Source organism: Thamnophis sirtalis, unplaced genomic scaffold (genome assembly GCF_051295495.1).
Source record: "Thamnophis sirtalis isolate CommonGarterSnake01/CBP01778 unplaced genomic scaffold, rThaSir2_p1.2 scaffold_7, whole genome shotgun sequence".
Taxonomy (NCBI): Eukaryota; Metazoa; Chordata; class Lepidosauria; order Squamata; family Natricidae; genus Thamnophis; species Thamnophis sirtalis.
The window spans coordinates 46,839,504-46,862,155 of NW_028261387.1; the positions used below are offsets into that span (position 1 = coordinate 46,839,504).

At 36.9% G+C, this 22,652-nt stretch overlaps 1 protein-coding gene across 1 annotated transcript; it reads left to right on the top strand.

Moving 5' to 3' along the window:
• Positions 1–377: 377 nt before the first annotated feature.
• Positions 378–16,735, top strand: LOC148044638 (uncharacterized). The gene is made up of 6 exons (XM_087720807.1): positions 378–908; positions 2,744–2,856; positions 3,669–3,766; positions 8,259–8,386; positions 13,928–14,024; positions 16,057–16,735. Exons 1-6 carry the CDS (start codon positions 448–450, stop codon positions 16,066–16,068), a joined length of 909 nt encoding a protein of 302 aa, XP_087576933.1. The 5' UTR covers positions 378–447; the 3' UTR covers positions 16,069–16,735.
• Positions 16,736–22,652: the final 5,917 nt, after the last annotated feature.

The window sequence follows — 22,652 nt, forward strand, 5'->3', positions numbered from 1 at the left end:
AATGGGGAGAGAATGGAGATTTTATAGTATCCTTCCCCTACCATGCCCACCAAGCCACACCCACCAAGCGACGCCACACCCACCAAGCCATGTCCACAAAACCGGTAGTAAAAAATTTTCAAATCCCACCACTGAGCTGTTTATGTGGAAACCTTCCTCATTACAGAATTTCTGAGAATTAGATTATGACTTCTATCTCTCAACAGGGAAATTGAGGTTATGAGAGACAGTCCAATACACCTGGAAGCCACTAGACTACAGAAGTGTAATTGGAGGGATAGACATCTAATCCAAGAGGCTGAAATCCAGGAAGTCCCTATTCTTAGACCCACCCCCTCAGAGAACTTCAGAATTCCCAGAGGATTCTGAGCAGTTGGGTTTTCCGTTTGAAGCCCTGCTTTCAAGCCCTTGAGTGGAGCAGCCATCTTGCCCCATAAGTGGCTCACAATGGAAACTCTTACAGCCTCCTCTGTTTCTAACAGGGCCTGGGTGCTTCAGTTCTTCCGAAACCTATTTGGAGGCAGCAGGCATGTGACCCAAGAAGGGGAAAAACCTTCGGCAGGCGTGAAAGAGAAAGATGACATCAAAAGTGAGCTCTTGGACTGTGCCCTGTCTGACACTGAAGTAGTCATCCCAAGCCAGGAGCCTTCCATTCCCAAGATGACTTCGAGCGAAACCTGCCCGGTGGTAATGAGTAGCCACACGGAGGAGCTCTCCCTGATGAAGGAAGCAACTCTTGGAGACACTGCCCTTAAAGATGAGAACAAAGTCTCTGCTTTATTTAATTCAACCAAGATGGACCTAGGAGACACAAACCTGTTTGCTGAATCTATCCTTAGTAACAATGAAAGAGTTTCTGCTGCAGGAGAGGAGGACCATAATTCTAGTGATAGAGGAACACTAGGAAAGTAAGTATTGTACTACCAATGTTGTGGCTACACAGGATAATGTGAATCAATATTTCTGATTGGCCTCACATTAAGTAGACTACTAGTTTTCATGGTGTACAACCTGAGACTGGCTCTTTCCCTTATTATCAGGGTCAAGTAAACGTGATTCTCTTTTTGGATTGACTGGCATAGTTCACTTAAGCCCTGTCGCATTCATGGCAGAATGTGAACAGAGAATTAGATAATAATCCAACAGGGATTTCTATTAATTAACTTCTAGGTATAGAGGACAAGTTGTTCCTATTTTTATTTGACTATGATTGGCTAAGACAATAGGTTTCCTTGTTAACTTTCCTTTAGATAGAATATAATACACTGAATTGATGGCATGAAGGCCTTCAGCTAACTAAAGCCCATGGTATGAGGCTCTGTACTACCCATAAAGACATGCAGGGAAGGAAGAGCAGAGCTGGCAGCCTGCCAATGTTTCACAGTATATACACTTGTTATCATTTTGACTTGCTGCCAGGAGTGAAGGATGCAAAGCCAGAGAAAAATCCAGCAGAACTAGACTTAGCACAGGGGGACACATGTAGGCTCTAAAACAGGATATACATCTAATGAATTCATGATAATAGTAACTTTGTTCATGGGAGAGCTGCTCTTACTGAGAAATATGCAGAAGTGAATGTTGGCATTTGTCGCAGTTCCTCTGGCAACATTGCACAAATGTGCTTGTCTCTGAGCTGCTGCTCTTAGATGAGCTTTTTCAGAGAAAGGCCCAGTCTGTTTCATCTTATGGTGCCTCAATTCATGGAAGACTGATGAAACCCAAGAGCAAAAACACAGAATATTCCTTTCACAGAAGAAAGGCCCTTAGAACACATTCTAAACAAAGTATATTACATTTCTCTAAAGGGGAGGGGATAATAAAATATAGTGTGACAATGTTAATTTGGCTTCCACAAACTAAATCATTTGTGGGGCTTTTGTGTGAGAATTAGTAGTAATTAGGAATTAGTAAAATTAGTTATCCTGTGATGGTAGCTTTGAGTATTATGGTTTACATAAGCAATGACACCAGGACTAATGCTTTATGTAAGCTTTTCTGAGTGAAGACTTTTCCACACTCTATAATTATAATCATGAGGACTGAGTCACTGGGCTGATTAGCAAAAAGATTAATTGCTTAATTTATACAAACAAGGCATATAGCTTCCGGATATGTGTGATCCTAGCAAATCCAATTCACTCTCCTTCCTCATTCCAAGTAACACTGTTGTCAATAGTGCTGGTTTTATTCACTCCAGCAATGTCTGTGCCTACGTTTATGCGGTACCACTGATATATCAAATAAATAAAGGATTTGGGCATAGGTATTAAGGTGTGACCCAGTGGCTCAGTGGCTAAGACGCTGAGCTTGTCGATCAGAAAGGTCGGCAGTTTGAATCCCTAGTGCCATGTGACGGAGTGAGCTCCCGTTACTTCTCCCAGCTTCTGCCAACCTAGCAGTTTGAAAGCATGTAAAAATGCAAGTAGAAAAATAGGGACCATTTGGTGGGAAGGTAACAGCGTTCCGGGCCCCTTCAGCATTTAGTCATACTGGCCACATGACCATGGAGACGTCTTTGGACAGCGCTGGCTCTTCAGCTTTGAAATGGAGATGAGCACCGCCCCCTAGAGTCGGGAACAACTAACACATACGTGCAAGGGGAACCTTTGCTTTTACCTTTACCTTTATTAAGGTGGGAAGAGAAATGGGGATTTCCCCTTCCCCATGATAGGTAAAGAATCAAGTGCAAGGGAGCTTGTTCTTCAAAGGAATACTCACAAAAACCATGTTTTGGATTTAGGCATGAAATCACCCCAGTTACATATGCAGAGGATGGAGTCTCAATGGTTGCTGGATCCATGGCAGACATTAAGGATTGTAATGTTGAAGATGAAACGGAGCATCTGCTGAAAGGTGAAAAACGGAAGAGGGTTCTTCTAATCTACTTTTCAAATAGCTATTGTTAATCCTATCCCTTGCATCTCCTTTGATATATGAATACTGAGAGTTTAAAGTAGTATTTAAAGAAACCAGGAGACATGTTACATTATATTGTGCTAGAAGAGCCATTAAAATGGGTTAAAAAAAAAGAATTATTGGGAGCACTACATGCTCCATCTGACTATATTGGCTGGTTCTCCTAGGACCTAGGAAGAAGAGAATCCTATTCTTGTATAATTTGAAGAAGGCTACAGTATACTTTTCTAGAAGTAGAAGGAATCTTGTAGCACTCTTTCTCATCAACACATTTAATTAAAAAGCATACTGTATGCTCACAAAAGTTTATGCCTTTCAATAAAATGTGTTAGTTGGAAAAGGTGCTATCAACTTTCAATTTTTGACTGCTATGTACAGCTGCTCTACAATATCTATTTGATTTCCTGACTAATACTCCCACTCAGGGCCCTTTCTTTCCACTTCTTAATTGAATAGAACTGGAGCAAAAGGAAAGGGTGAGGGAGCTGCAGGTAGGTTTGGTCAATTGTTGGAGAATACAAAGATACTCCCAGTTCATGTGCAAATATCCTACTGCTCTGGGCAAGTGAGCAATTTGTTACTTTAAATTGCTTCTGATCTTTGCCTGCTTTTTGTGGTTTTTTTTGCACCACACAAGTAAATAGAGTCAAATACAAGATACTTTTATTGTCTGGGGTAAGTGAAGGGGCAGAACCCGGGAAAACACCGGCTGTTGAAAGCTGTTGTGATGTGGCTTTTCTTTTCTGTAGAAGATGTACAAAAAGAACCTCCAAAATCGGAGCTCTCTCCCTGGAACAGACTCATCAATATGTACAAGCAGCGCCGGAGGCTTCCTGCTTCTAAAATGGTAATTATGAGATAGTAAGAAGCTTTTAGAAAGGCCTTTTCTTTCTCCCCCACTTTCTTCGCTTGTCTTTCTGCTGCTGCTCCAAGAGACATTTTTTTTAATATGAGCAATATAACTCCATTCAGAAAGGCGAGAAAGTCATAGCGAAAGCAAAACCCTGGAGCAGTGGTGAAAATCATTTTTTTTAATTTCTGGTTCTGTGGGCATGGCTTGGTGGGCATGGCAGGGGAAGGATACCACAAAATCTCCATTCCCTCTTCATTCCTGGGGGGAGGATATTGCAAAATCTCCATTCCTACTCCACTCTGGAGCCAGCCAGAGGTGGTATTTGCCGGTTCTCCAAACTACTCAAAATTTCCGCTACCGGTTCTCCAGAACCTGTCTGAATCTGCTGAATTTCACTCCTGCACTGGACGCTTACACACATTCCACAATTCCAAGAAAATTTGAGAACATAAGAGATGTATTCCATTAGATCAAAGAGGTAGAATTATAGTAGCAATTCTACTACTTCCATTAATACTCCTAATGTTAGTAGTTCTCCAATTTCTACTCTAATGTGGAGTAAAAGGAAAGATTTTCAGGAAGAGCACAGCGGGGAGTATGAGTCTGTGTGTCTGTGCTCCTGAGTGTATAAATGTATGCATATATTTTGGCATATGCATATGAATATGCTGGAATTTGACAGGGAACATCCAGGTTCAAGTCTCCAGTCAACCAGAGAGCTCACAGCATGATTTGAACTCAAGTGCGCTCTCCCTCCCTCCCTCCCCCCCTCTCTCATTATATAGGTTAGTGGTGGTGGTGGGGGAAATGAGAGAGCCCCCCCCCCCGCTGCCTTGAGCTCTAAGAGAAAAGGTAGGCTATAAAATGCAGAAATAATCTAAACATTTTGGAATAGGTACATTAGTCTTCTCCAGAATGTCTTTTGTTTAAGAAGGTCCATTTGGGGTGATCTGAGATTATACAGTATAAAAATCCATCCCAAAGAAGCAGTAGTCATGTAGTTGTAATACTTTTATGCTTAGTAACACAGTAAAGCAGATTTCTTTGAGGTATTTATACTCTTAAAATATAGAAAGGCTAAGTAAATGATGACACTCTATATTTGCACTCTATATTCCCAGCTCCATAGTTAACTGCCATGCTTCAGCTTTCATTCATTCTACAAATTGCTCAAAAAAAAGGATCACCTTTGAGGTGTATGAGATATTTTAAAATGACATAATGAAATCGGCCAGAAATCTAATCTTCAGGGATTTCTTTTCTGATGGAAACCTTTGTAATTGTGGTTTTTGACAACTCAATACTTTGGAGAGAGCAAATTTTGTTTTAACATGCTTTTATAATACATTCACAGTTGAAGCATGCTTTCAAACGTTGCCCAAATTGTCCCACAAAGCTGAATGAGATGAAATGGCCTCTGCCATAGTTAGGAATACCTGTTTCTATCAGCAAAAAATGTAGATCTGTATTAGAAAGGCAGACTTACTGGTGTTTAAAAATCTGTCAAGCTGCATGGTATTTCCAAGGTGGGAGAAGTATTCTCCTGAACAGCTATTTCTAAATAAATGCTGCTGTTAAAGTCATTGTTTAAATTTTAGTTTAGTCTTCAGGGTTGTTGTTGTTGTTTCATTGATTCTTCACTTTCTTTACTTTTTAGAAGTTTCCCATTAAGTCTTTTTGTGGCTGATTAGATATCATCTGATTTACAAGCCTGCTGTGTGCCTGCTTCTGATATCAGAACAGCCCAATTGTCTGTTCCATGAAAACTTAACAGGTTTGCCTTGGGGCAAACTTTGGAAAAATAAACTGACATCAGGTTTTACCTTATTACAGCAATCCACTACATTAGATGTTAAAGAATGTTCTTCTTAACTGGCAGACATATTTACTTACTTAATTACAATAAAAGCAATGGTAAAATTGAATAAAAAGACAGTGACTTGGGAGAATCATTATAATTTGGCTGTCATACATGGTCTTATTTTTCCCATGTTTTCCTGGACACTATCAGTGTGCAACACAGTGGAAAAAACAAAATGGCCACAATGAAAAAACATAATGGCTGCCATGTTTTGTAGTGTAACCATTTTGTAATGTTTTGGGCTGGTACAATTTTGGAACACAATGAGAAAAACAGAATGTTGGACATTAAGAGGCTGCCCATACTATTTTTCTCACAGCTTTTGCACTGCTTTGCTTTACTGCTAAGGTACAATTGGCTGAGACATGGAACAAAGCCTTCGCTATAGTGATGGTCATTCAGGAAGCTGGATTGGTCTGATGCAAAAGAGGCAATGGGAGATTCTTTCTCCCCTGCCTTTCTTCTGAATTTCTTGACCATTTCCCTCTGTAGGGCTCTATGTTATCCCAGCCAGATTTAATCTCTGATAACTATGATGCAAAAGCAGTTTGCCAATGACTTCTTCTGGGGTGCATTTTTAACTCCCTAGTCTAGTCAAACCTACAGCTCTGGGGTTTCTTGAGAGTCTTCCACCAAATACAAAACTTGAGCTTTGGTGCTTTATACAAGGTCACTTAGGTGCCACCATTTGTGACCTGCTGCCCATAGTTTTATTAAAGGTATCTATCAGCTCCAGTTAATTTCTGTATATAGAATGTAGGCAGGGGAGAAGTTATTTGTATTAACCAATGAAGTATCTTGGACACACTATAGTATAAACGTTGAGATTTTGTTCATGATTAACTCCATTTGTCACATAGTGTGTAACTACAAAGAATATATGAGCAGCATAATATGAAAAGTGATTATTCATAGAAAGACCTGAAGTATCCCTTGAAGCTCCCAGAGCTCTGTACTGTAGCTACCCCTGGTTGTATAATATCTCCTTTCATATGTAAAGCTGGTATTGTTTAAAATGTGGGATTGCAAAGCTGCAAATGGAAGGGGCTTTTAAGAACATGACATGAATCTTCCACTGTGGGCCTTTTGTGTACCCAAATAAAGCACACTTTTAAATTTACTTTGTAAGAGTATTAATAGTAGTTATTATTTTGACTAAATATTTGACTTATCCCACTTCTGCTTTTTTCTAATGAAAGTATTGTTGTATTATGAATGATGGAAGTCTCTTCATCTTTCTGGGTAGATCTATCCTTTTGTCTTCTTAGGTGTAATAATTTTGCTGTAGATTTGAATGTTCTGCTGGATTTATAGCCTCTGTTGTTGATATTTGATATAAATTTACATAAAAACACACCTGAAAGCTCTATTTTTGCTCTGTGAGAGAAAAGCAGTAAATGTTGAGTAGTAGTAGAAAAGCAGTAAAGGTTGTTGAAGAAGGTCTAAAAGATTGTAAGTTACTTAACCGGGACCCCACTACAACACCTACTTGTACCACCAAATAGCTCCAGCAGAACTATTCTATTGGTAAATTAGTAGACATTGTCAAAATCGCCAAGATTGTACTTTTAAAATATTTTATACTACTCTTCACTGCATCTTATAATGGTTATATACTTCATATCTTCATTAATAGTGGAACTTGGTACAGGTAGTCCTCGACTTATGATCACAATTTAGCCCAAGATTTCTGTTGCTAAGCAAGATGATTGAGTTTGGCTTCATTTTATGACCTTTCTTGCTACAGTTGTAAGTGAATCACTACAGTTGTTAAGTTAGTAATACTGTTGTTAAGTGAATCTGGCTTCCACATTGATTTTGCTTGTCAGAAGGTCGCAAAAGGTGATCACATGATCCCGGGGCATAGCAACTGTCATAAATATGAACCAGTTGTCAAGCACATGAATTTTGATCACATGACTACGGGGATGCTCCAATGATCATAAGTATGAAAAATGGTCATAGGCCACTCTTTTCAGTGTTGTTGTAACTTTGAATGGCCTCTAAACAAATGGTTATAAGTTGAGAACTACATGTACCAGCTTGGAACTGGCACAAAGATATCCTTCAGTATGCTTTCAGTATGAAGAAAAGGCATTTAAAATGCCTTGTTTCATTGAGAACAATTATGAAAAATTATCACATCAGTTAAGCATGTTTAGTTTTATTTGTTTATCTATTTATTGGCTTTATTTCTTCAATTTATATGACCACCCACCAGGCAAATAACTCTTATTTGCAGATTCCCTGTGGCTACCCATCCAGGTAAGTCTGCAAGAGGCTGTAAGGGACATGATTTTCACATATTATGTGTGTACATTCAAGATGTATGCTCCCCAATGTAATCTTAGGTCTTTTTGGTAATATCATTTCTGGTAATAAAAATGTAATGCAGTCATATGATCCTGTATAAAACCAAACACTGAAATTTGTTTTTTGAAATGACAAGAGGATTCTTGGGTGTTTATGAATATTAATTGACTATAATTAAACATTTTTATTAATAGAAAAATAGAAAATAACTTCCACCATGTAAAGTCAAAAACATTACTTTGTTGATTCACTTAACACAATGTGCAATTTCAAATAATTCCTTACTTGTGTTCTGTCTGTACTGTTTTGTAGTCCAATATTCAGGTTATTCCAACGCAACCAGTAACTGAAGACGAAGCCGCATTGGATCTTATGATATATGGAATTGAAAACCCCAATGCTGCAACATCAAGTTCCCCTAAGGCTTTTTGCATCTTAGAGTAAGTATATTTTATGGGGTATCTCTCATTTAGAGACTTGAGGGGGATAGGTCCTGAAAGTCAAACCATCTGCAGTGTTACATCCCGTAACCTAAATTACAGAATGTAATAATAGAGATATGTAAACAAAAGTTGCAAATCATGCTCATTATAGATAGTGAGAGTCTAATGATTCTGAAAAGAACTATGTTAAGAAAGTTGACCCTGGCAAACAATTTAGAGATTCCAGTTAGCATGGTATAAAAATCTGACAGATCTGTGGGGGTAGATTTAGGAAAAAGAAAATCACCTTTTCTTTCTCACTGTTTTCCTGTTGTACTATATGCAATATGTAAAGAGTTTAGACTAATAACTGACTAACAGATACAAATCTTTGTTTTTAATTACCGTATTATGCAAAGAAAAGATATATTTAACACCACGAACCCACATTCTTCTTTCCACCCTTAAGCCTTACCTCTATTAGAACTGTTTGGGGTAAAAAAAAAAAACAATTACCTTTCCTCATTCATGGTACAGAGTGGTTAGAATGTAGTATTGCAGGCTAACTCTGCTGACTGCCAGGAGTTTGATCCTGACTGGCTCAAGGTTGACTCAGCCTTACATTCTTCTGAGGATGATAACATGAGGATCCAGATTGTTGGGGATTATATGCTGATATTGTATCCTGCCCAAAGAGTGCTGTAAAGGACTATGGAGCAGTGTATACTGTAAGTCTAAGTGCTATTGCTATCATTTCTCTGTCTGCTTCATTGGGCACCCAACATCTTGTAGGCTACTGATTAACCTTAGCAATTTATTTTCTTTTTAATTTACAGAGTAATATACTTCAAAGTGTATGTTCATTCCAGAGTAAGTGGTATCTCAGTTTACTACTAATTTAATAGGAAAAGGAGCTGAGGACAGAGTGGATGCTTCTAAACAAATTCAGGGCAGCTACTTCAATATCTGTTGGATAAAAGTCATTGAATAAAGTCAATATCGTCTATAAGGCAAAAGCAAAAGCAATGTTAATTCTATGAATAAGCTGCATTTTAATTACATAAATATTATGTGCAATAGAAATTGGAAGAGGCAAATTTGTTTCGCAGCTTGCTATGATTCTGATAAGTATGGCCTGTCGGAAGCCATGATTGTATATGTAAGAAAATTCATTGTGAGTGAGAGAAGGGGGGGCCAAGGGAGAGATGGGGGAGAAAGAGAGTGCAAGAGAGAGTGCGAGAATGGGAGAGAGAGGGGGGGGAGGGAGGGAGAGGGAGGGAGGGAGGGAGTAAAACAGTGACAACCTGATAGACTTATTCCCCCAAAAGAGCTTTTAAAATTTTCACTAAATGGATTGAAGATAAAAAGCATATTTGAATTTGGAGCACAGGTAGCATCTGGGGATAATCCTAGGCATGACCACTTGGTGTCACTGTCCAATTTAAAATAATTTTACTGAAGTTTATTCTTGATGATACCAACCACAAATTTTAATAAATGGAGCACAATAATCATAACACACTGTAATAATTTTTAAAGGGCAGGGGAAAGATGGAAAGACAATCAGGTTTTTTATAAGTTTGAGGTGGAAACAAATGGTCTGGAATATTATGTTTCAAACAAAACAACTTTGAAAATCCTCGCTTGAAAATTTTCTTCCTCCTCATGTTGGAAACCTCCCAGAAATTATAATTATATTATAATAATAAAATAAATATTCCTGTGAATTAAGTATAGAGGTATCTTCTCTATGTTATATGATAATTATTTAGCCAAATACAATGGATATAGTCAAGAACATATTTATCTTTAATATGCGGTATTTCTTAAAGGAAACTAACCTTGACTGTTCTTTGGAAGGACAGATATTAAAGTTGAAGCTCAAATACAGTACTTGGGTCATTAGAAAAGTCTCTGATGTTGGGAAAGGTTGAAGGCAAAAGGATAAGGCAGGGGATGAGATGGTTAGATAGTGTCATCGACACTCCAGGGATAGAACGGAATGGATCTTAATCCTTAGAGCCCAGTCTGGAGAAGTCTGGGGGAGATCTTTCTGAAGCAGGGAGAGGAAATCGACTCTGTAGGTTTGGGGAGCCTCCGAGGCGCCTGAAGAGCCCCGCAACTTGAATGGCTGGCGGTGGGAGACCAGCTGAGAGAGGAGCGCCTAGCATCGGTGGAGGGGGTCAAACCTAGTGTGCATACATCCTTTTTCTCCCTATTTGCTTACATTCACCTGCAGCTGCATAGTTTCTTCTTTGTGTGATAGATTAGAAATACAGCCACAGGAACACACAAACAAATAATGTGAGATGTGATGAGCTATCTTAAGTTCTCATTATTCTTCTGTTTCAGTGATTTTTATGTGGGCATTGAGGACCTACTAATAAGATACAATAAGATACAATATGGGGAAATCTGTGTAGAACTCTCATTGACCTTTAGGAAGCAGTTCAATAGATTCTTCCAAAAGCTGTCTGATGTTTTTTCAGCTGGTTTAAAATTGCATACGTTTATGTTAAGCCTATAGGACAGAAGTCTTGACAGCCGAAAATGATGTTTGTTCAAAACAGAGTTGAACAGAGTTGCCTTATGGTGAGATCGGTGGCAAAGAAATAATAATAATAATGATATAATAATAATAATAATAATAATAACAACAACAACAATGTCGTCGTCATCATCATCGTCATCATCATCATCATCACTGAAAAAAGAAACAGAAGACTTTATTTTGGCAGCTCAAGAACAAGCCTTAGCCACAAATTGCATGAAGGCAAAAATTCAGCATGTTACCACCAACAGCAAATGCCACCTCTGTAATGAGAAAGATGAGACAGTCGACCACTTGATCAGTGGGTGCAGCAAAATTTCACAAACTAACTACCAATAATGCCATGACCGAGTTGCTAAAATCATTCACTGGAAACTGTGCCAGAAGTTTGGATTTGAGTACAGCAAAAACCATTGGAAACATCAGGTTGAGAAGGTTCTAGAGAATGAAAAAGTCAAGATCTTGTGGGATTTCAGAATTCAGACTGACAGGCACTTGGCCCACAACACACCTGATATAACAATAGTTGAAAAGAAAAAAAGTTTGGTTCATTGACATCGCAATACCTGGTAATGCGCGAATTGAAGATCAGCAGCAAAAAAAAAATCACCAAGTTCCGGGACTTGCAAATTGAAGCTGAGCGACTGTGGAAAAAGAAATTGAGTGTTGTCCTGATTGTAATTGGAGCCCTTGGAGCAATACCTAAAGGGCTACCTCGCTATTTGGGAATTCTAAATTTATTGGTCTTGAACATTCTGACTCTACAAAAAAACACCCTACTTGGAACAGCTTATATCCTCCGACATTACCTTAACAGTTCCTAGGTCCTTGGTTAGGACTCGAGCTGTTGAGCTACCAACCAGCCCCAAAGGCTGTGAATCTCACCAAAGATTAACATAATAATAATAATAATAATAATAATAATAATAATAATAATAATAATAATTTACTATATATGGATGATTTGAAACTCTATGGAAAGTCAGAAATAGAAATCCAATCATTGACAAATACAGTCCGAGTATTCAGCACCGATATTTCAATGCAGTTTGGCATGGAAAAATGCGCCACTGTATCCATAAAAAGGGGCAAAATCACTGCATCTGAGGGAATTGAAATGCCCAATGGCCAATTAATTAAATGCAAAGAAAATGAAGCCTACAAATACTTAGGCATTCTGCAGTTGGATAACATCAAGCATGGAGAAGTAAAAACTATTGTCAGGCGAGAGTACACCAACAGAGTTAGGAAAATTTTGAAATCTAAATTGAATGGTGGAAATACAATCAAGGCCATAAATACCTGGGCAATACCAGTTATAAGATACACAGCTGGCATAGTTAACTGGACACAAGCTGATTTGGACCTTTTGGACCGAAAAACCAGGAAACTAATGACAATGCACTACAGTTTACATCCACGTGGTGATACTGATAGACTATATCTGCCCCGAAAATCAGGTGGCAGAGGATTATTACAAGTGAAGCAAACAGTTGAAGAGGAAAAACATGCACTGGCTGATTATTTAAAAGAAAGTCAAGAACATCTATTAATCGAAGTAAAGAACAAAAATCTACTGAAGGCCCAACAGACAAAACAAGAATACAGAAAAGATGTGATAAAATCAAGAATGGAGAGTTGGCAGAACAAAGCACTGCATGGTCAATTTCTGGAAAAAATAAAAGATAAAGTGGACAGTGAACAAACTTGGTTATGGTTAAAAACAGGTACATTAAAGAAAGAAACAGAGTCACTAATCCTGGCTGCGCAAGAACAAGCTATCCGCACAAATGCCATTAAGGCCAAAATCGAAAAATCCTCTGATGATGCCAAATGCAGACTTTGCAAAGAAGCTGATGAAACTGTTGATCACATACTCAGCTGCTGTAAAAAAATCGCGCAGACTGATTATAAATTGCGGCACAATTCAGTAGCACAAATGATCCATTGGAATTTGTGCAAAAATTATAATATTAAAACAGCAACAAACTGGTGGGAACATCAGCCTGAAAAAGTCACCGAAAATCAGATGGTCAAGATCTTGTGGGATTTCCGTATACAAACCGACAAAATACTGGCGCATAATACACCAGACATCACACTGGTTGAGAAAAATAAGGTCACAATCATAGACATCGCAATACCAGGTGATAGCAGGGTCGCCGAGAAGGAACATGAAAAAATCGCAAGGTACCAGGACTTAAAAATCGAAATTCAACGACTATGGCACAAACCAGCAGTGGTAATTCCAGTGGTAATTGGCACACTGGGTGCTATTCCAAAAGCACTGGAATTACATTTAAAACAGTTAAAAATTGACAAAATCACCATCAGTCAAATGCAAAAAGCCGCACTGCTTGGATCTGCACGCATATTACGAAAATACGTTACGACGTCCTAGGCCCCTGGGTGGGGCCCGACTAGTAACCAATGCCAAATCCGGCGAAACAACTGGCCGCTGTGATACAATTGTATAATAATAATAATAATAATAATAATAATAATAATAATAATAATAATAATAATAATGCATGAAACATGTGATACCGATTGTCATCAGGGCACTTAGTACCATGTCCAAGAATTTTATAAGATACATCAACAAATTGCAGCTTCCTGCAATTACACCAGTGGAACTGCAAAAAACTGTGCTACTTGGAACATTGTATATTTTAAGAAGATACTTGGTTGATACCTAGAACGCTGGCAGCAACCCGTATCAACCATTAGCACCAGTCAGTGGTATTTGTGATGCATTTTTGAATGTTCAATTGACTGAGTTTCATGTTTAATGAATAAAGTATAATAATAATAATTTTGTAGAAGCTGTTTGTTGCAGCATTTAGATTTAGAGGCAAGATTGAAAGTACTGTTGAACTCATATTAATCCCAATAAAGACCCAATTTTAAAAAAGCAAGCATTTGCTAAATTAGGGCAATTCTAAATTTGCTTCTAATATGTCTAATGTTGCTTCTTTTTGTCTTCCCTTGATTCATTTCCAATCAAGACTGCCTGAAAATGAAATTAGGGAAATGGCTGATGACTGTGAGATAGCATGTCAAGATACAGGATCAAATGGTAGTGGTAGCCCGAAGGATTTTCAGGTGCGGTGTACATGCAAGTACAGTAGATTTTTGTTCGGGAAACTATTGGCTGCAATATTCCATACAATGGTGTGGTCATCTTTTCTCCAGAAAATATCTGAGCTTTTGAATCAAGATATAGTAACTGTCAAGACCTCATCAGTTGCACACAACATCCTGCCTAATGTGAGATGTTGAAAACTAATTTAAGTAGAAACACATCATATGTCTGCGTTGCAGACACATACTGATTCAGCAATTCTTAAATTAGAATTCTGTGGTATTATCTAAGTGAATTTCCTTCCTCTTTTCTCTATATTTTGAACCATCATTTGAAACTGATGAGAAAACAGAATAGACATTTCATCTTAATGAAAATTCACCTTTAAAGACACTAGCCCTATTCATACATCATGCTAAGCCAAAAACAAACTAGCCATGTTAAGTTTAGAACAATACAAAAAAAAATCCACTGTGGTTTAGCATAATGCAAAGAGAAATCCATTGACTTGGGTCAACAAAAGCATGTTCTAAAATATCCTGGCTTGGTGTCATGTGAGAAGACAAGTTTATTTCCAATCCAGACTCCATATCTTGGTTAAAAAATTTTTTTTCACCTTTGTATCTGATGAGCTCAGAATGAGATTAGGTCTTTTGGACTATTACTTATGCAATATATGATTGTTACGTTCCTAATCAATTCTCCAGTGTTTCTTGAGAGCACCAGGCTGTCATCTGGTTTAGACCAAGCAAAAATTTGAAATATCTGCTGTGAACAAAGGGTGGTAGAAAACACAGACAGCAACTGCTTCTTCCATATGCACAAAAAATGTTTGGAATGTAATAACATACAATAGGGCCTGCTACTCAGCATGTGTATGTATTTATAATTTACTGCCCTACACAAACACATCCTTGTTATTATTCCTTTTCTTTTTTACTTTATTTTATTCCATTTTCTGTTTTTCTCTTTTCAAAGTATAATTGTTCAAGAATGCATTTTATGTTCTGCTCAAGAACAATCTAACCATGAAGCTCTAGGAGGTTCTTTGTCTGAAATTAAAGGATTAGAAGGGCTGGAAGAAAAAGCTTAATTATTGCCATCTCATTGAATTCTTTCATTTGCTACCTTTAGAGTCTATTGGTGTTGTGGAGGAGGATAAATTTAAACAAACAAACAAACAAACATTATTCAGATTGGAAACAAACTCTATTTCTTTATCATCATAAAAGGCAGCTGCCTTTTGAAATCCTTCAAAATACAATGGCTGCTGGCAGTTAGCTAGAGCCAATGAAAGCAATGAGGCCTGTTCATGAGGAATTCTTTCCTTGTGCCATTCAGGTGGCAGTATAGCAAGCAACATTTTGTATAGCTGTCAGAAACATAGATTCTGCATCTCCTTAAAGTACAACAGCTTGATTATGAGACAAGCTAATCTTTACCAGACTAGTATTCTCTCTAGATTTGGGTCTGTAGTTTTTAAAATTCCTAGCTACAATGATTAGTGGCTGGAATTGTAGAGAGGTCCACTAATTTGGAAAAAAATCAAGAAAATCTTAGGTAAATGACCAGTAGCTAATGGTAGGAAACTATTTACTTGCTTTTAAACTGTAGAATTCATTTTTCTAGCTTTGGAGGATGGGGTCTGATAGCCCTCATTTAAATTATGATGCCCAAAGCAATGTGTATTGGGCATACTGTGGAATATCAAAATTTTGGCTTTTAGTCACCCAGCACTGTCTTTTCGCATGATACCAAACCAAGATATTTTAGAACATGCTTTGTTGAACAGCATGTTTGATTGTTCCTAGAGCTTTCTGCCAGAAGTGCAAAGGCTCACTCATGTAAGAGAAGGACCATTTAAGAAGCCCCATCTCAAAAAAGTAGTTGGGCTTATCCTTGGCAAGGCCCTACAGTACCTCTTGGGCTCAACTGTTTCTCAAGAGTGGCTAGTGAGAAGGAGAACATTGTAACAAATATAAGAATTTGACCACAAAAAGTTGACTACTTCTGAACTATAATATTATTTCTGTCTTCTCTTATTATTTTTAGAGCATGTTGTGAAATAACACTGCTGGATTCAACTTGAGTCTGACAGCTTTCCCCTTCTCAACTTCACACAGGGCAGATCTACTGGAAAAAAGTATTTTCTATCCAGAAGGACATTTCAAATTTTTGTGTATTTTTCTTTTTTCTTCATGGAACAAATAGCTGCTCATTATCTACGTTCTCTTATTTTCTGTGGAATAAGTCTGTTAATATTAGCAGATGTGTTTTAGCATATGTTTCAGACAGATAAATAGTTCTATCTCCCCCTCAAACTCTATTGCTTCTCTTTCTTTCCCCTTCTAGAATACAGTTTTACAATGAATTTATATTTCTGTGTTGAGCATTTATCCTGGCACTGTGACACTTAGCTCATTCACAAGACACATGATGCATTTCCCCAATTGTCTATTTTCCTGTCAATAGTCTGAGTTCGGATTGGTGGGTTTTTTGCCTGTGTTTATAGCAGTTATTTGGGATAATCACAATTTCTAAACACTATTAAGTAAAATATTTTATGATTCATCCTACAAAGAGTGGTTTTAAGGTCCAGCTGCATGGGATCGGTAGAGAAGCAAAATTACCTGGCTTGTGTATCTAGGAATGAAGGATAATGATATACCTTATTGGAACAACATCGTAAGGAGTATGGTGCTGATAATCAGGGGAAAAAAATAAAAAGAGACACTACTAAGCAATACTTCACCTGATGTATCATGACTTGAAAAGTTTCATTTGATATGTTATTTGGGGGGGAGAAAGAACAAATGGGCAGGAAATTACTATTTTTTTTAAAGCTACAGTACTTCACAAGTACAGAAATGAAATCTGACTGTGCATAGCAGCCGTTTTTAAAAAAAATGTTAAACATAGCTTTTATATAGAGTTCTCTGTTCAGAAATAGGTTGAAACAAACCTGGCAGAACCTTGCAGGGTTCTACATTAACAGAACACAAATCTCATATTTTATGCACTTGCATTGCTAGAAATTGGCAAGTGCCTTAAAGTCACACATTAAATACAATGGATTCTGCACTGCATTCAGTAGAAATGCCTCCTCAACAGCCATTGTACTTTGAAAAAATATCTTCACTGAAATAACACATACAGGAAATGGGTTTCAGTGAACATTTTATCATAGCTGAGATGACATTTGTCACAAAGATTCATCACAAGGGCCAAATAGTTATAACTCTTTCTCTGAAAAACGTGGCTGAAGAAGATGTACTATGGCTTCCTATTTTTTAAAGCATTGTCTCCTTGGATCAGAGAAAATACCTACCATGTCCTTAAAGATATTATTCCTATTCCTTTTTCTTCTCCCCCCCTTCCCTCTCCTTCTTTCTTTCTTTCTTTCTTTCTTTCTTTCTTTCTTTCTTTCTTTCTTTCTTTCTTTCTTTCTTTCTTTTCAGTATGAAGTGCTCCAAGGTGTTTTTCAGTATCAGTAATAGTTATTAGAAAACAAAATTGAAATAATATATCGGAATAATATTGGAAGATAGAAAATTTAAATATTCCACAAACATATATTAGAAAGAAAGAAATTTATTATTTCTATCAGTATTAATAAATTAGATCAGGCATTTGGGACTATTGACAGCAGACAGTCTTTTTCAATATTATATATTACAAATAGCTGCTGTCAAAGTTTATATGCAATTTTTTTTTATTCTTAAAATTTCAGATTCTTTGATATATTCTTTTCAATCACATAGCAGACTTAGGTCACAAAATGAATCTCTTAGCTTTTCTCTACCTGGATCTCTAGTTTTTAAATCAGAGTTTAGCTAGGCCAAAACTGTTCTACCAGCCTAAACCCCGTGTGAATATTGAAAGTTCACAAAAGGAAACACCCTGTCATCCTGTGTTAAGATCAAATTTTCAGCTCATATGCTCCCTCCTAGGGAATTCTGGATACAAGTTAATTATTATTGTGCAAATTCTATTGATTATGTTTTAGGAGGATAAGTAGCTCTATTCATAATTTTAAATGTCTGAAAGGAATAGTATGGCAAGTCTTAAAATTTCAGTCATCTTTCTTGTACTAATTGTCCCATAAGAAGATATAGCCCATTTCCTTTTTAGATATTACTTGTCTGATAGGTTTATGCAAAAGTCTGTAGCTGCTGTCTTAGAAGAACCTCCTAGAAAACAAGGCTTCAGAATCCAAATCAGATCCGTGCAACAATTTATGGAGTGGTCTGAGATGTTCAGGTGGACAAATAATACTCTTGGACCTGACAATGGCATTTTGAACAGACTTAAGGTATCTAAACAACTGTCATTTAGAACATGGAACACAATTCTTCAGTGTTCAGAAAAAACAATGGGTTTAAATTCCAGCAAGTTGATTTCAGCTGAACACCAGGAAGAATTTCCTAACCATATAAATTGTACAACAATGGAACAGAGTGCCTTTGGGGATGGTGGATTCCTTTGCTGAAAGGTTTAAACAGAAACTGAATAGTCCTATGTTATAGATAGTGTAGTACTGGATTCTTACACTTGTTAGGGGATTTGACTAAATGCTATCCAAGGTCCCTTCTAACGCATGCATTTCCTGATTCTATGATTGTAACTATAATATGATAGAGGTTAGGAAGTATTGGATTTGAACGTGTAAACATTTTCTGAAGTGATTCTTGACTTGATGGAGTATGCCAAGGTAAAAGCAACTTCTTCTTTCTGTTTTCTACTTTCTTCTTAAAAATGTTCACACATGACACATTATGAAGGGAATTGTAACCAGACAATTACAGATTCAGATTCAGGAATGATCTGTCCAAGAAATCACCAGGAGTCAAGCTCACCCAAAGACTGCTTTTTTACATGAGGAAATGGAAATTAATACTCCCATAACCTCAGTGAGGCACAGTAGATATATACATAATTGTTCTGTCAGAAGTGAATTTAATCTTTACACACAAAGAACTGAAGAAACTTTTTGGATGAGAAATGACACATTTCTGAAAGGACACCCCTCCCCCCCAAAAAAGTCCAATTGCCTTTTGGAACAAAAGCACCTTTGGGACATCCATGACATGGGAGATTGAGAATCCCCATAGACATGTAAAATGCAAAGAAGTCTTTAGCCAGGGTCTTGTCATTGTCTACATTTTCTCAATCTTAAACCTGCTATTTGCAAAATTAATAATTTCTGTTCCTCTTAATTTTTTAATGTGAGAACTTTCCATTGCTTTATCATATTTGGTTATCATTAGAAGGTTCTTCCTCTCAAATTTCATAAGCAATAATGTATGTTTGTGTATGCACATGCACACACCCATACACAGCCAGAGAATATTCTGTCAACAAAAAATATAGCCATATTCTCTCTTGACTGAAGGTGAATCAAAGATGCATTTACCAAGGCAAGCATTGGATTTAATAATTCCCACAGATGCTCTAATTGTATGTGTTTTAGTGTGGCAAAGCTTACTCTCTGGATATTAAAATGTGTGATTCCAGTTACCAAAAAGGATTTTTTTTGGCATATTACACAATGCATTTGAGGTTCCTATACTTATCACAGAATTTGTGAAGTGGCTGTCCACTTGATAATTTCTCAAGCGTGAATCATTATTCATTGAGTCAGTATTACCATGTCATGTCTACACCAAGCAAAGGAATACTGCAAACTCTAATTTGTGGTCATGTAGGAGCAAGCGAAGGCATGCTTCAGCACAATGTCAGTTTTCCAGGAGTACAGCATTCTGTTCTGTAATGAATTCACATAATCCTACACCATGCTAACCAGCCAAATTTGTTCCGGCAATCATAGCATCCCTCCCTCTTCCTGAATTAATGGGCGGCAAACTGGCTTCTCACATTGATTCTGGACATCATATAATCATTACATATTTTAATGGCCATTTTTGCATGATGTGTACATTCCTTCTGTATGTGTTTCATAGCTGGAAGTTTTGCTAAGCTAATTTTTTTACAGACAGAGAACTTAGTTCATTATTTACTAGACACATCTTTTGTTCCAAGAGTTTAAACATACTCTAACTTTTTTGATCTTGCTTTTTAACATAATCCTTGTTGCTCTACACATTGATACTAGTAACATTTATTTTTAAACACAATACAGAATACTTAAAAAAAAAACTGAAGAAGAAATTATCAAATTAATTGGTTCTGGTTTAATTGAAGTGGTAATGCACGTTCCCATTGGATAAAATCCTAACTGATTTATATAACCATACGCACAATAAACTGTGGTTCAAGCATAAACTTCAATTAACTTTAGTTGAATTATAGTGATAATAGAAAAGCTGCAAATTTTAGTCATTGTGAGGAAATAATATTTATGGCTCCTTGCTATTGTGAGATTAACTGAAGTGGCAGACTTTTTCCCAATAAAATGCCCAGATCACAGATCTGAAGAAAAACAACTTTGGAAGAACATTCTGATACACTTTAGAAATCATGCCAATGAAGCCACTATAATGCATGTGTGATTACAGGCTAAAGCAATAAAATGCAAATAACAGAACAATCAGTTCAAGGTTTGTATTTCCAAACAGACATATTGTATGCCTATATTCAGATGGCAGCTGCTCTATCAGCACTCCTCCTTTTGCAAACACCATGGTTTCGAAGCACCTACATTTTCAGTGTTGTCTGCCACATAAGCTCTCACTTCAGATTTTCTGTGACCTTAGATTCCTTTTCAGCAGCAACAAAAGTCCATGCACACGCGTCCACCTTTTGCAGACTAATGAATTTGCATGGATTTTTCTTTAGTTCTAAGAAGTATATGGTCAACTAAGTGTGGAATTTTAGCAACAGCTGTGATAATGAAAAGCATTCCAAAGAGATGGTGTATTAATCTGAGATATTCAACATAGGTGAATTTCAAAGGCATTTTCGCACCTCAAAATTTTAAATAGTGCACAATTGCCTAAAAATCTTACTATGCTGTCCACTACATGAATAATCAAGTAGGTGTTTACTCTCACATTCATTTGACAACAACAACAAGAATAATATCACAGATATCACAGTTGTTGAAAATCGAAGTGTACAATTTATTGCTATCACTGTGCCAGGAGATGCCAGAGTCAAAGAAAAACAACTGGAAAAAATCATGAAATATCTCAACCTGGCCATCGAAACTATGCGATTATGGATGAAACGTGACAGTGATACCCATTGTCACTTAGTACCATGTCCAAGAATTTTACAAAATACATCAAGAAATTGCCGCTTCCTGCAATAACACCAGCAGAACTGTAAAAGACTGTGCTACTCGAAACGACATACATTTTAAGAAGATACTTGGTCGATACCTAGGATGCTGGCAGTAACCTGAGTCAATTATCAGAGCCAGTCAATGATATATGTGATACATTTTAACTATTCAGTTGACTGAGTTTCATGTGTAATGAATAAAAGTTTATAATAATAGTAATAATAATAGCAATAATAATAATTTGACAATAAACAGATGTCTTATTCCTCAGATAACTGTCTCCCTTACATCACAACATCCTCATTGCATAATTAACTTCATTAATCAGAGCTCTGAGAAATTTGTTTGGATTAAATGTTTGCATACAAATTGCTATGAAGAAATGTTATTCCTAATTTTTATAATTGTCATATTCTTGATTATCTTTGGGAGAGACTTCTTTCCTTCTAAAATCCTTAGTTCAATTTCCTTAGTAACTCCAAATTGTCTAATAAGCATTTTATCTCTCCACTAATCCAGATCTCTATTTACTTTGTCATTTCTGATCATTTGCTCTCAATTTATATTCTAGTGGGTAGTCAGTTGGTAGAGTAGTTTTGGTGAGTTTTTTTTTGTTGGGCTGTTTACTGTTAGCTTGTTTGACAATTCTATGATTGGGGTGTTGTTCACCTCTTGATTGTTGGTCTGATATTAATCTTTGTATTAATTTATGCTCATCTGGCTATTCATTAGTGGTGGAAAGTTATTTTGGACTTTTTATTTAGTTTTTGGCTTGTTGATTGTCTCTTTTGCACAATATGTAAATGTTGTTTATGTCTACATGTCTATTGATGGCTGATTTGTCAGAGTTCCAAGTTTCCAGGAATACTCTAGAATTTTTGGACTTGGTTTGAACTAGAATGGTCACAGTTTCTCAGTTGATTAGATCTGTCCACATGTAGTGAAAAGAATATAAATTGAGAGCAAAACCCACTTCCTACAAGCACTGATGGTGTTACATAGTTTGGGTAAAAAAATGTCTTTTAGAAAACAACCAAACTCAGAGATCACCAGGACCCCTCATTTTACAAAGGGTGTCCCTGAAGATGGATTTGGAAATTATAGTGTGCATGACACATTATACAGTTGTCAACCTATTAATAGGTGAGTGCCATTATTGCAGCACGATATTGACACTGCATGAATCCCATGGCATTGGCTGCCATTTTGTTTTGGGATCCATTGACTGTTAAACTCTTTAGGACTGGGTTCCTGGTTAAACCCAAGAGCACCTTTTATTTGGAATGTATGCATGCTGACCTTTGCTTACCTTGTTCTTCCCTTCTAACTCTCTTTTTGCTCAAATACATTTTCTTTTCTATTAAGAGAAATGGCTTTATAGGTTTAAAAATAAGTTATAGAAACT